Source organism: Zingiber officinale, chromosome 6A (assembly GCF_018446385.1).
Source record: "Zingiber officinale cultivar Zhangliang chromosome 6A, Zo_v1.1, whole genome shotgun sequence".
Classification (NCBI taxonomy): domain Eukaryota; kingdom Viridiplantae; phylum Streptophyta; class Magnoliopsida; order Zingiberales; family Zingiberaceae; genus Zingiber; species Zingiber officinale.
The window spans coordinates 147,465,845-147,479,495 of NC_055997.1; the positions used below are offsets into that span (position 1 = coordinate 147,465,845).

General features: G+C 33.0%; 1 protein-coding gene across 1 annotated transcript; it reads left to right on the forward strand.

Moving 5' to 3' along the window:
• The first annotated feature begins 7,878 nt into the window (after positions 1-7,878).
• LOC121998607 (hydroxymethylglutaryl-CoA synthase-like) lies at positions 7,879-13,448 on the forward strand. Its single transcript, XM_042553593.1, has 12 exons — positions 7,879-8,150; positions 8,804-8,910; positions 9,450-9,582; positions 9,893-10,036; positions 10,130-10,288; positions 10,505-10,578; positions 10,661-10,736; positions 10,821-10,876; positions 11,749-11,836; positions 11,918-12,058; positions 12,142-12,291; positions 12,987-13,448. Exons 1-12 carry the CDS (start codon positions 8,076-8,078, stop codon positions 13,149-13,151), a joined length of 1,368 nt encoding a protein of 455 aa, XP_042409527.1. The 5' UTR covers positions 7,879-8,075; the 3' UTR covers positions 13,152-13,448.
• Positions 13,449-13,651: the final 203 nt, after the last annotated feature.

Consider the following 13,651-nt stretch of genomic DNA (forward strand, 5'->3'; position numbering starts at 1 on the left):
TTAGTTCTATTGAAATTTTTCATCGTCATTCAAATAAATTAGGAAAAATTCTCGACAGACAATAAAAAAGTTCAGCATTAAGCACCTCGTCTAGAAGAAAAAATTCTATAAATACTTCCTAGCTAGCTAGGATTAAATTACAGTACCTACAGTATCTCTCGTTGCGTCATGACCCCTAGGCATAAATTTTTACAAGCCCCTTAAAGTGATAAAACAAAAAGTACAAGCAGTTGGCTATGTAGAAACATGAACAATGAATGAGGATCAGACTTTATTGAACTACTACCATAACCAGATCTACGTCAGTTTGATTATGATTATTTATGACCGGTGCAGATTCGATTCGATACAGATCTAGTTATGGTCGAACCGTAACCCAGATCAACCAAGATAACTTTCGGATGAATTTAATTGAGGAGTTCACTAGTTCAAAGTGAAGCTCAACTTGGGATTGAAGTTGAATCGGACAGGGCTGCGGTCGAGTCCAAGCACAAACTTAACCGAAGCTCAGTGAGATGACATGTTGAGCTTGGTATAGTCAGAACTGTGAATTCAATATTATCTGTTTATAATCGTTGGTATAGTTATTACATGACTTAGACTGTTTTTTTGTTATAGTAGTTATTATTTCGTTGATATAATTTTTTATTTTTAAGGATCGACGGTTATACTGTCAGATTAATTATAATGAATTTTCTATATTTTTTTTAGTTTAATTTATTAAATATTTTTAATATATAGCATAGTGTTGATATATTTATATATTTTACTGTCTGCATCGTTTATGCTCGCGGCCTCAATTCTCATAGATTTTTTATGTTATCTTTTTTTTCCTTCTTTTTTTTAATTTTTATTATAATTTTCTCCTTCTTATCATATCAATCCATCTTTGTTATTTCTTTTTTATTTTGATTTCTATTTTTTTAATGTGTATTGATACTTAGACATGTTCCTTTCCTATATATGTTGATAAAGTACTTACCTAAATTAAAATTTGTAAAAAAATACGACGGTAAAAAAATTAAGATTCTATATTCGTCTTTCATATCAAAGAGTTCTAGACTTCTAATGGGATAAAAAAAACACCTTTATTTTAATCAACATTATTAAGTATTATACATTATTTTATATTACATTACATAATATAATCTATATTACTCATTAATTTTTTTCTAAAAAAAATCACAACGGCATATATCGATCTTTGTATTTCATTTATTATCAATTTTTTTGTTGCCAAAATCAACGATCACATTTTTTTTTTAATTTATGAAAAGGAGCACCATGAATTTAAAACTATAAAATAAAAAAAAAAAAAACACATAGTATTATTTCCCTGCCAATCTTCTAAATCCCCTCTTTTCATACGTTGTTTTTCAATACATCCCTTAATGGATCTGATATGATCCAATATCAAGTTTACGTTGCCCTAATGTGAAAAAATATCAGGTTCACGTTACCCTTGATGTGAGAAAATATCAAGTCCACGTTGGACCTAATATGAGAAAATATCAAGCCCACACTAGACTTGATATTGGATCATATCAGGCTCACATTAGGTCCAGACTAAACCTAATATTAGACTATATCAGATCCACATTGTACTTGATGTGCGAAAATATCAGGCTCACACTGAGACCTGATATTGGATCATATCAAGCCCAATGGTGGGCTTGATGTAGGAAAATATCCGACCATTTTTAATCCTAGAGAGAAGGGATGCATTAGAAAACGAAGAGAGAGAGGATTTAGGAGGTTAGCGGGAGGGGGTAGAAAGATAATAACACTATTTTTGATATTTTTTTAATAGTTTTAAAACTATAATACTTTTTTGGGTAAATAAAAAAATATGATCATTTCTTTTGATAAAAAGTCAATTATTTTATCGATTTGTAAAGTGATACAAGACATTGTCGTTATATAATGTAGGTATAATTAATAACTTAATTTCTATTTTATTTTCAGATTGAGATTTTTATAGAATAAATAATAAATAATAGGTTTTAATTACTTACCGTAAATATTTATTTTATATAATTTACATGTATTTATACATTGTATTACATACGTTCACACTGAGTAGTATTTATGAACAATATTTGTAAATTAAATTTGTGAAACATATTTATCAATAAATTCTTATCAACATGATAAAAAAATTAAAAATGAACAACAACTTTCAAAATATAAAAATTTCAAACAATTATATAAGTTAAATTAGAACCAAATTCCTTATTGTTACTTGACTTATTTTACTCGATTTTCTCATCAAATAAATTTTAACATTATAAAATAGATTTAATTGGCTCATTTCCAGACTAAGATGAAAATAGTTGATGCTTTACCATTGTCCATTCCTTCAAATTTTGGCTTGTGGATGAGAGTATTATAGCCAAGGACTTTTGTGTCTTGCACAGCATTACACGGGTTGTTACCATTAAGAGGTTTAGATGTTAAGGGCATCTCCAACACTTAAATTCTTTCATAAATTTGTTTGTAATTTTCAATATATCATATCAATATCATATCAAAAAATAAAAAATCTTACTATCCTTTCTAGGATGAGAATTTGGTTAATTCATTTAATTTGATATTAATTTTGTATATTTTTTTATTATTTTAAACAAATTTAGTTAATTTAGTGTTAACCGAACTAATCGATTCGGTTAATTCAGTTATAGTAAACTTTTGATTTGATTCAGTTAGCCAATACTAAATATGTTTTCTATTAATTCGGTTAATTTATGAATCGAATTAACCGAATGTTCATCATTACTCTCCGTAATAAAAAAATATCATACAATTTTTGTTGGGTCCTACATTATAGATTGCATATCTTTATTTATTATTTTTTCATTTAATATCTTTATATAATTTTTACTTAATATTTTAATTAATTATATCTTTAATTTCATTTATTTATAATTTTTAATTAATAAATTAAAAATGTTATGTTTTTAAATTTAATTTAATATTTTTATTTAATAAATCAATTTTTTCCACTTTGACTTGTGTCAAATGTGGTGGAAACTGAGACTCAAGGGGAGAAGTGGTGTTGCGAGTTCTTTATCGACTCTGGATATATCTATACTAGTTCTTCTTGATTCATTTAAGATCATGACCGATGGTGGTGAAGGAAGATGTATATTAGGAGGATATTGTTGAAGATATTGAATATTTTAAAATTTTAGAGGATATTGTGTAGAATATGAAAGATTTTGTGGATATTATGGAGCATAAGAAAGATTTTGAAATTTTGATGGGTATAATTGAGAATTAGGAAGAGTGCGGTTATTTTGAAGCGTTGCATTTTTTTCAAGATTTTATAAATTCAAAAAAAAAAATACTAAAAGATCGACTAGTATTTTTATCCATTTCGAATAAAAATTAGAATGATAGGATCAAATGATTAATTTGGATGAACAATAAAAGAGATGGATAGTTGTAGTTTGAAATTTAAAAAAAGTTCATCATCTATAAATAGTGAAAATTTTAAAAATAAAATAAAATAAAAATACTAAAGTAAATATAGCAACTGATAGTTAAAAAAATAAATTTGGAAAATATCTTTAAACAAAAAAACCTAAAAGCTTACCGCCGCACTCATTAATTTTTTTTTTTAAACTTTTCAAATTTTACAAAGTTTTTAACAAACCTATGACTCTTAGCGGCGAAATCCTTCTCAGGTGTCTCCAATGCAATGATCACTATTTAAAGATAAAGTCACCAATGATTTATTTCTCTACAAATAATTATAAAATCAATCATGTGGGACGCTCGGAATTAGTGTATGACGTGTTATCATCCAAACTTCCATGTCTTCAATTTTAAAATGTTTAAATTCTTAATTATTGTTTTTTATTTTTTATTTTAAAAAAATAATAGTATAATATATTTTTTATTTCTTAAACTGTAACATTTTTTAAAAAAATATCAAAAATATTATATAAAGAATATTTTATATGTATAAAAAAATATTTCGATTAAAATTATTTAAATTTATCAAAATATTTGTAATATTATTCAAATCACCATAGAATTATTTTGCCGTCATTAACTACTTGTTGTAATAGTTTTGAAATAATCTTGATTAATTTAATAAACATTTTTTTATATACAAATATTTTATATGATTTTTTTAACAAATTGAATGTTTTTATTTTAACACGTTATAATTATAATAAATATATGTTTAATATAAAAATGATTTTAAAAATGATGATATTTTTTATGTCAATAAAAATATTTTTCTCATAAATCTTGATTAAAATTATTGATACACGAAGTAACATCGAACGTGAAAAGATCAATTTAGCTTTACTGTAATTTTCACCTGCCGTTAAAGTAAATTCTAAAAAAAAAATCACGGTGGATGATTTAAAAGTTCAACACCTAATTTGAAAAAAAAAAATCTATAAATAAAGCTGAGATCACGGTGCGTGACGGACAATTTAACACCCCCTCTAGGCATAAATCCTTACATGCCCCTTAAAGTTATAAAAAAAAGTACAATGAAGCAGTTGGCGATGCAGAAACATGAACAGTGAATGAGGATCAGATTTTATTGAATTGAATCACTACTACAGTTGTATCATAACCAGATCTACATCAGTTTGATTATGATAGATTTGTGACCGGTGCAGATTCGATTAGATGCGGATCTAGTTATGGTCGAACCGTAACCCAGATCAACCAAGCTATCTTTCGGATGAATTTAACCGAGGAATTCACTAGTTCAAATTGAAACTCAACTTGGGATTGAAGTGGAATCGGAGAGGGGCTACGGTCGAGTCCAAGCACAAACTTAACCGAAGCTAAGTGAGATGACAGTTTGAGCTTGGTATGGTTATTATTGTGAATTCAATATTATCTATTTATAATCTTTGCTATATGATACTATATGGTCTGTCTAAAAATTATAAAGATGGTTGACTAGAAATATGATTTCTGCTTCTTTGTTGATTGAATATAAATCTCGTTCCATTCTATAATACAAGAAATGTTAGTACTGAACTAGGGAAGGGGCCTCCGGCGTTGACCCTCCGACGCTTAAGTCAATCATTAGAAAGATGGAAGAAAATTGAGCAACAATAAGCATATGCATAAATAGTTGGTTAGGTGCTGCGCCAAAAATTCCTTCGACCCCCGGTCACCTATCCTGCCCAGCATTAATCGTGATTTACTCCCTCTGGAATCTTGTGGGGTCGGGGTCAGGGGACCGCTAGGGTGGCGGTTCCACCTTTTGCCAATGAATAGTGAATAATATATACCTCTGTGGATACATGGACTCCTTTTATATAGTGTCCTGTTGAGCAACACGCACGTTCTCCAAGGCACAAATATGTTTTCCCAACCATCCCATGAAAGGACATATCAGAAATCATATCTTAACAAAGTATGTAAATCCCTGATAAGACAGTGGAAACTTCCGCTGTACAATCCGTCTATTGACCATACCTTGTGTCGGCGGTACTATCTCCCAGAAAGATACTAAGAGATAAATCAATGATCCCTCCGCGCGGTCGAGCGGGGTGGTCACTCGGCTGGGGACCCCTTCACTCAGTCGCCTTCGGTTGTTCTTCCCTGTAGTAACTGAGTCCAGTAGAATGTCTTCGTCGGATCAAACAAGCGCTCCGGTCTCGTTCCTCGATATGTACTAAGCGTCTGATGATTTGACCGTAACGTTCTGCTCGGAGAAGTCATCTGCCGATCGGACATTGTTTGCCTCGATCAACCATTATAGTCGATTTCCGTTCAGCCACTATGGATGAGTCCGTTGACTCTGTGACATTAATTAACCCCACATCTAACCTGAATTAGATGAACCCTTTCTTTACCATTCTAATTATTGCATGACTTAGATTTTTTTTATTACAGTAATTATTATTTCCTTCATATTTTTTTTTTAAGGATCGACGGTTATACTTTCAGATTAATTATAATGAGTTTACCATATTTTTTAGTTTAATTTATTAAATTCCTTTAATATATAGCATAGTGTTGATATATTTATATATTTTAAATTAATTATTTGATTAATTTAATGAAGTTATAATATTCAAATAAATGCATGCACTTTTTAATTTATGCTAACTCAAATTCATATGCATAACGCACCTCTTGATGCCGGTATAGTTTACCTAATATCTTTTTTGATGGGACTAATAATTAACACATGAAGTATTATCATCATGAAGTCTGGGGTTCAAATTTCGACAAAGACGAAGTAAATACTTCTCTTATGTGCTACTTACTATTCCAAAGATTAGTAGCCACCTGTGATTTACCTCCTCCGTCTTGACTTTGAGACGGATTGACAGGGCGTTGGGGGCGAACGTATTCACCTTTTGTCATCATGATATAGTTTACCTCATATGTTGAGGATTAAATTATTGATATTGGTATGTTTTGACATGTGATTTGAGAGTCTTACTTTTCAAATTGATATATATATATATATATATATATAATGTGTATTTTAGTTGACGTATGAATCCTCTTTATATAGTATTTTGATGGGCAATATGTACGCTCCCCAAGGTACGAGTATACTTTCCCAATCATCCCATGAAAGGACATATTAGTCTTGTGTCAGCAACACTATTTCCCAGAAGGATATTAAAAGATACGCTAATGATCTCTCAGCTCGGTCGAGCAGGGTAGCCACTCGACTGGGGGCCACTCCACTAGGTCGGCTTCGGCTGCTCTTCTCTGTGGTAACTAGGTTCAGTAGAATGTCTCCTCCTGATCGGACAAGCGCTTCGATCTCGTTCCTCAATCCATATTAAGCGCATGACGATCTAACCATAGCGTTCTACTTGGAGAAGTCGTCTGTCTATCGGACATTGCCTATCTCGATCGACCATTATAGTCAACTTCCGCTCGGTCATTATGTATGAGTTTGTTAACTCGATGACATTTGATCATCTTGATTTTGATCTCCACGTTAATAATTAACCCTGCTTCTGACACGAATTAGATGGACCCCTCCTTTACCACTATAGTTATGGCATGACTTGATTTTTTTTTATTATAGTAATTATTATTTCCTTGATATATATATATATATATTTTTTTTTTAAGGATCGACACTCATACTTTCAGATTAATTATAATGAATTTACCATATTTTTTTAGTTTAATTTATTAAATTCTTTTAATATATAGCATAGTGTTGATATATTTATATATTTTAAATTAATTATTTGATTAATTTAATGAAGTTATAATATTCAAATAAATGCATGCACTTTTTAATTTATGCTAACTCAAATTCATATGCATCACGTAACATTTTATATGATTTTTTTAAATAATAAAACATTGATAGTTTTATTAAAACTGACATTCCTGATAAAAAAATTAGAAAGTATGGAACATATTAAACTAATGATATAGTACTTTTGTTAATAAATCAAAATTATCCATACAAATATATCAAAATTAAAAGTTCACAATTTATTAAAATATTATTTGTTGTTGCTAAATTTATTAAAAAAAAAAAAATCCTTTTTCTCACTCAATAAAAAAAATATGAACACTTGTCAACCATGGGACCCGCAGTGTTATGATAGGACGGTATGACAGTGGGTAAGGAATGACAAATAAATTTAACACGGCCCGGTTAATAGAAAGAACGGCCCAACACGCAGAGATCGGCCACGTGCGCACCGGAACAAAATGTGACAGTTGGCGTTGAGACTTGAGAGTGTGCGAGCGCTCTTTATTCTCCACCTACCCTATCCGGACCCGTATGCTCCGTCGGATTTTGATCTGACGGACAATAGAATTGCGCGGCTCCCGATAGTTCCGGCCCTCGATCCGGTTGGCAATGCACGGGCGAGTCCGTCGGCCACAGGTGGCACGACGGTTATTAACGCTAAATTTTATGGCCGGAATGATAGGCTCGGGGCTGCTCCGTGGAGTACAAATTTGGCCGCCGCTTCTTCTCTCCGCCACATCCGCCAGCTTGGCATCGACGTTTCGTCCGGGTCTCGGATAGCTTCGGGGAGGCGCACTTCGATTGATCGGAAGAAGCAGCGATCAGGAGGACGAGGGTTTGCGCTTTGTTTGGGATGGAATCGGGAAGGCCGAAGGATGTGGGCATTCTCGCGATTGACATTTACTTCCCTCCGTCTTGCGTCCAACAGGTACGGACTCTCGGAGCCAGTTTGAGTTTTTCGAGTTTTCTTTGCGATTCGGCGTCGTTCGGATCTGTGGATTTATGTGGTTCGAGTTCTTTCTTTGGCACGGTCGGGGTTTTGAGTTATTTTTTGTTTCTGATTTTGATCGATCTGGGGCTGTAGAGATGGATTTATCCTGGGCGGGTCATGAATCGCTGGGTTAGCTTGAGATAGTTTTTAGGATGAAAGGGGCTGTGGGCTGGATTTTTGTGGCCTTTGTCGTTCTCTTGATTTCAATTTGTACGCGCCGAATCGTTCTCGTTGGATTTTCTTATTAAACTGCGGCCGTTCGCTCTCTTCTCTGTTGGCGATTAGAGGAACATGTTTTTTTTTTAATCGAAACATGTTTGGGTATATGGATAACAAATTCAAAAAAGAGCGTTTTGCGGCACCAACTGGATAAAAAGGGAACACAACTGTGTGTCGTAACTAGTTTTTGTGTCTACTATATATTCCGATTTCCTGTGCAAAACTCAGCCTTTTCTTCGATTGTTCTTGGCATTTACCTCACGAATGTTAGGACAATTGTATAATTTTCCTTGTAAATTATTTTATTGCGGTATCGGGATGTTCTTAATCGGAATCTATGCTAATGATAATATTGCATTTTATCGCTGCAGGAAGCGCTTGAGGTTCATGATGGGGCGAGTAAAGGGAAGTATACTATTGGGCTTGGCCAAGACTGTATGGCCTTCTGCACTGAGGTGGAAGATGTGATCTCAATGAGGTAACAAACCACCTATTCTGTACAGTTCGCACAAGATAAAAAGGGAAGGACGTAAGGGTTTTCATATTGAAGTTGGATGGAATGTTGTTAGAATGTCTGTTTAATGCCTTGGGTAGTCTACAAAGGAGTCATTATATACTACCTAAGTGTTTTCTTTTTCTTTTTGTTGGTCGTTTGATCTATATTAGTTTTGGAGGTAGCTACATAGCTCATAAATAGAAGAATTGATCAAGATTCCATGATGTAGCCAATTTGTAGGTGTATTTTCTTCATTGATTTGTCGTGCTACGATGGATACTACCTAATTATACTTTTTCAGAGCTAATACTCATAACCTCTGAAACTATGTAACTTTTGATAATTTTGCTGCACAGTGGCTCATTACAATATACCTCTCTTGACTACTATATATCATTGTTCACTTCCATGCTGGCTGTACTTAAAGATGATAATGGCAGTTCTGAATTATTTGGATTTATAAAATTTTTTGACACCTTATTTTTCTGGCTAAGTTTGAATACTAATTATATTCTGTTCAGCTTGACAGTTGTAACATCCCTCCTAAAGAAATATCAGATTGATCCTAAACAGATTGGCCGTCTAGAAGTTGGCAGTGAGACAGTCATAGACAAAAGCAAGTCCATCAAGACATGGATAATGCAAATATTTGAGGTGCATCTCTTTGGCAAGCTTGTGGTTAGGCAGTAATTTTATAGTTCACTTCTTAACATATGTTGTGTTTGTAGAGTACACATCTTTTAAGAGAATTAGATTGTTTTGATGACCACAGTTTGGAACCAAGGGCCAATTCTTTTTCCCATGTTAAATATAGTCAATCAATTACAAGTTATTCTTTATGTTTTTTGGAACCACGTGCCATACCATTTCTCTGTTTCATGATATATAAAGTCAGTCAAGTGCAAATTATTCCTGTTTCCTTACAAAGGTCATTTACTTCTCATCCTAAACTTGAAAAATGCAGGAATATGGTAATACTGATGTTGAAGGCGTTGACTCAACAAATGCATGCTATGGCGGAACAGCTGCCTTGTTTAATTGTGTTAACTGGGTAGAAAGTAGCTCATGGGATGGACGCTATGGATTGGTTGTCTGTACAGATAGTGCAGTATGATTCTGGAAACTGCTTACTTTCTCATGCTAACCAATTTTAACGACAATATGATGTTTCTTTCTATACCTACTAGTTCTTTTCCTCTAGGTTTATGCAGAAGGGCCAGCTCGGCCTACTGGTGGTGCTTCTGCCATTGCAATGCTGATTGGACCAAATGCCCCTTTTGCTTTTGAAAGTAAATACAGGGGAACCCATATGAGTCATGTCTATGATTTCTATAAGCCAAACCTTGCAAGTGAATATCCGGTTTGTTTTCTTTCAATCCTAGTCTAAGTTATCATTTTTTCTGCCGGGTACTATACAATTATTAATCAGTGGCGGTTTTAAGTTCCCAACCTCTTTATAATATGTCCAGGGGCTTAAATATTTTCTTAAGCATCTCTTTCAAGGCTTTAGGCTCAACTGATTTTAGTTATGAAAATCTTGATATGCAAGGTTCTCATATTCATTGCACTTATCTAGGTTGTTGATGGCAAGCTATCACAGACATGCTACCTCATGGCCCTTGATGCTTGTTATAACCGGTACTGCAGCAAGTAAGTCATGGAATATTGTTCTAAAAGCTTCTCTTATTTTGTTTCTTGAAAGTGCTCTAATTGAGTCATTTGATGTTGTTAGATTTGAAAAGTTTGAAGGAAAGCAGTTTTCAATCTCTGATTCAGATTATTTTGTTTTTCATTCTCCGTATAACAAGGTACATCAGTTTTAGTCATAATTTATTATGTCTTTTTGTCTTCAAAATTTAATCGTTCAATTTTTTTTCATTGTTTCACAACAGCTTGTACAGAAAAGCTTTGCTCGTCTCTACTTTAATGACTTTCTGCGAAATACAAGGTTAATTCTTGTCAACACTTCTTATCCTTTTATTTTCTTGACCATTCTTAGGAAAATACCTCTTAGTTTTGTTCACAATACATACATTAACCTTGTTAAAAATTATACTTTTTCTCATTTTCTCGCTCCCGACTTCGTATCTTTAAGTGTTCAGCGAATACTTAAAGGAGCTTGATGTATCCTTTTGTCATTAGTTTATTTACATGCTAGTTATAGGTTCACAGTAGTGATGTCACATAATTATATGAAGCTTAATACTATTTGGATTTTTTTTTTTCTATCTCTGGTTCATGTATGATACCAGATAAAAGTATCCATCAGTTTTAGCCTTCTGGGTTCGAAATAATAACACTAGTTGGTTATTATCTAATCAAAAGACTTTCCTCACCCACCTCATTTGTGTGGGGCAGTGGCACATAAGAAATTAAATCCTGGTACCCATACCATTTGCATCCCAAATGTGACGTATTAGTATCACCAAAATGAACTGAACTTGATCATCACAACATTCCCATGGTTGAACATGTTATCAGTTGATAATTGAGTTACTAATTGCATGGAGAATGCCCGAGGTAAATTTGTACCTAGTATGTATTTTAATTCATCCTAGCAACAGATCCCTGCTGTCAATGTTTAGGATAGAGAAAAGCTCGTTCCAGTTTTCATTGGACTCAAATGGAACAATTTGAGACTAATCTGTTTTAGGTGAAACTTATTTGTTCATACTAGATTCTAGTTTAAATCCTTGAATTTAGAATCTCATTAAAAAGAGATCAATATGAGATGAAAATATTCACTGTAAATAATAATTATAGCAATTTATCCTTTCTTCAATGATGATGATTATGTTCTGTTTTCTTGTTTCTCATTAGTGCTGTTGAGAAGGATGCAAAAGAGAAACTTGAGCCTTTTTCAAACTTGATTGGTGATGAAAGTTATCAAAGTCGTGATCTTGAAAAGGTATAGTTATTCTGATTGTTTAGTCTGATAGAATCTTAGATTTATGATCCTATTAGCTTATTCCTACTTAAAACTGTTCAGGTTTCTCAGCAAGTTGCCAAGACATTATATGATGCAAAAGTTCAACCCTCTACTTTGTTGCCAAAACAACTTGGAAATATGTACACTGCATCTCTTTATGCTGCATTTGCATCTGTTATTCACAACAAGCATAAAACTCTGGTAACTACACTATTTTCTTTTCTTGTCATACTTTTCAAGAACGTAAATGAATGGTAATTATTTGGTTTTCAATTATTGTGTAGGTCGGCCAGCGGATTGTAATGTTCTCATATGGAAGTGGCCTTACATCAACTATGTTTTCTTTCAAGCTTCAGGAAGGCCAACATCCATTTAGTCTGCCAAATATTGCCTCCATTCTCAATGTATCAGAAAAGCTTGAGAGAAGACATGTGGTATGTAACTTGTTTGATTTTGGATTCCAATTCTGCTAGCTAATTATTATTATCGCATCATGAGTAATTCGGTTTTTTCTGTCTGCTAATCTTTTAGCAGATAATTATAATGTTCAACTAAAAAGCGCTTAATGATTCTTTTTTGCTTCTGTTCCTACTACCTGGTGGTTTCATCTTTTCATGTTTCATCCTCAAGTTGCATAACTGCTTTCATAGATAGATGCATGCTCAATGTTTGTTCAAATTCGCTAAGCCATCCAATGTGAGCAACAAACTTGGGAGGTTGAGAAAGACTATTCCTTTATCTGTTTTGGTACATTTTAGTAACCCTGTCTAATAGTTGAAGAAAACAGTCCAGAGACCATTGGAATCAATCCAATTTATTCTTCTGAAGTAATCTTAGAGCAACCATTCTGGCAATAGAGAATGAGTAAGAATGTTAAGATGCAACTTCTAGTTAATCAATAATTGAAAAATAATTCATAATTATTAGAACCACCAAAACATATCGACATGATTTGGAAACATCTGAAATTTGCTAGGACTAACCAACAGTTTGAATTGCATAACCTTCAACTGATGTCCTTGTTCATAGTTTTGCATAGCTATAATATGCACCATAGATGAAGCAAAATTGATCTTTTTCTTCTTTCTACTTGTTCAAAGAGAATTCACATGCTGCTTTGCTTCTTCAGGTTCCACCTGAAAAGTTTGTGGAGACACTGAAGTTGATGGAACATAGATACGGAGCCAAGGATTACGAAACAAGCAGAGACACAAGCTTACTGACACCGGGAACCTTCTACCTCATGAAGGTCGACTCCATGTACCGTCGACATTATGCCAGGAAGGATGCCTAGGAAGCTGAACATGGTGAAATTGGTTCTTTAGCCGATGGTCATTGATGATGAGCTTCCAAAAATAAGGAAGCTGGCAAAGAACCAGCTGATGTTGTTGCAATAGTTTTAATGTCGATGCGACTTTTGGACTTAGCACTCTAATAAATGAATCTGTTATATGAAGTGGCAAGCACTTTAATAATGAATCTGATATATGAAGTGGCAAGCGATTTGTTTGAGCTACCTTCCTAATTTGTAGCCAATATATTCATTCGTTTGAGAACTTTGTTTTGAATGTAGTTATACCATTTACTATGACATTCTTGGCCAGATTTTCTGATGGTGTTGAGTTTCATGATTCATTGAATGGTTAGATAAGGAAAGAAATATCCATTTATTCAGAGGTTGAATTGGATTGTTCCTAAAAAATACCTAAAATGCATTCATATTTTTTTTAAAAAATAATCTCATTGCTCTTAAGTTTAATTTTAACTCTCTAATCTTTCTTTAAATCTCTCTAA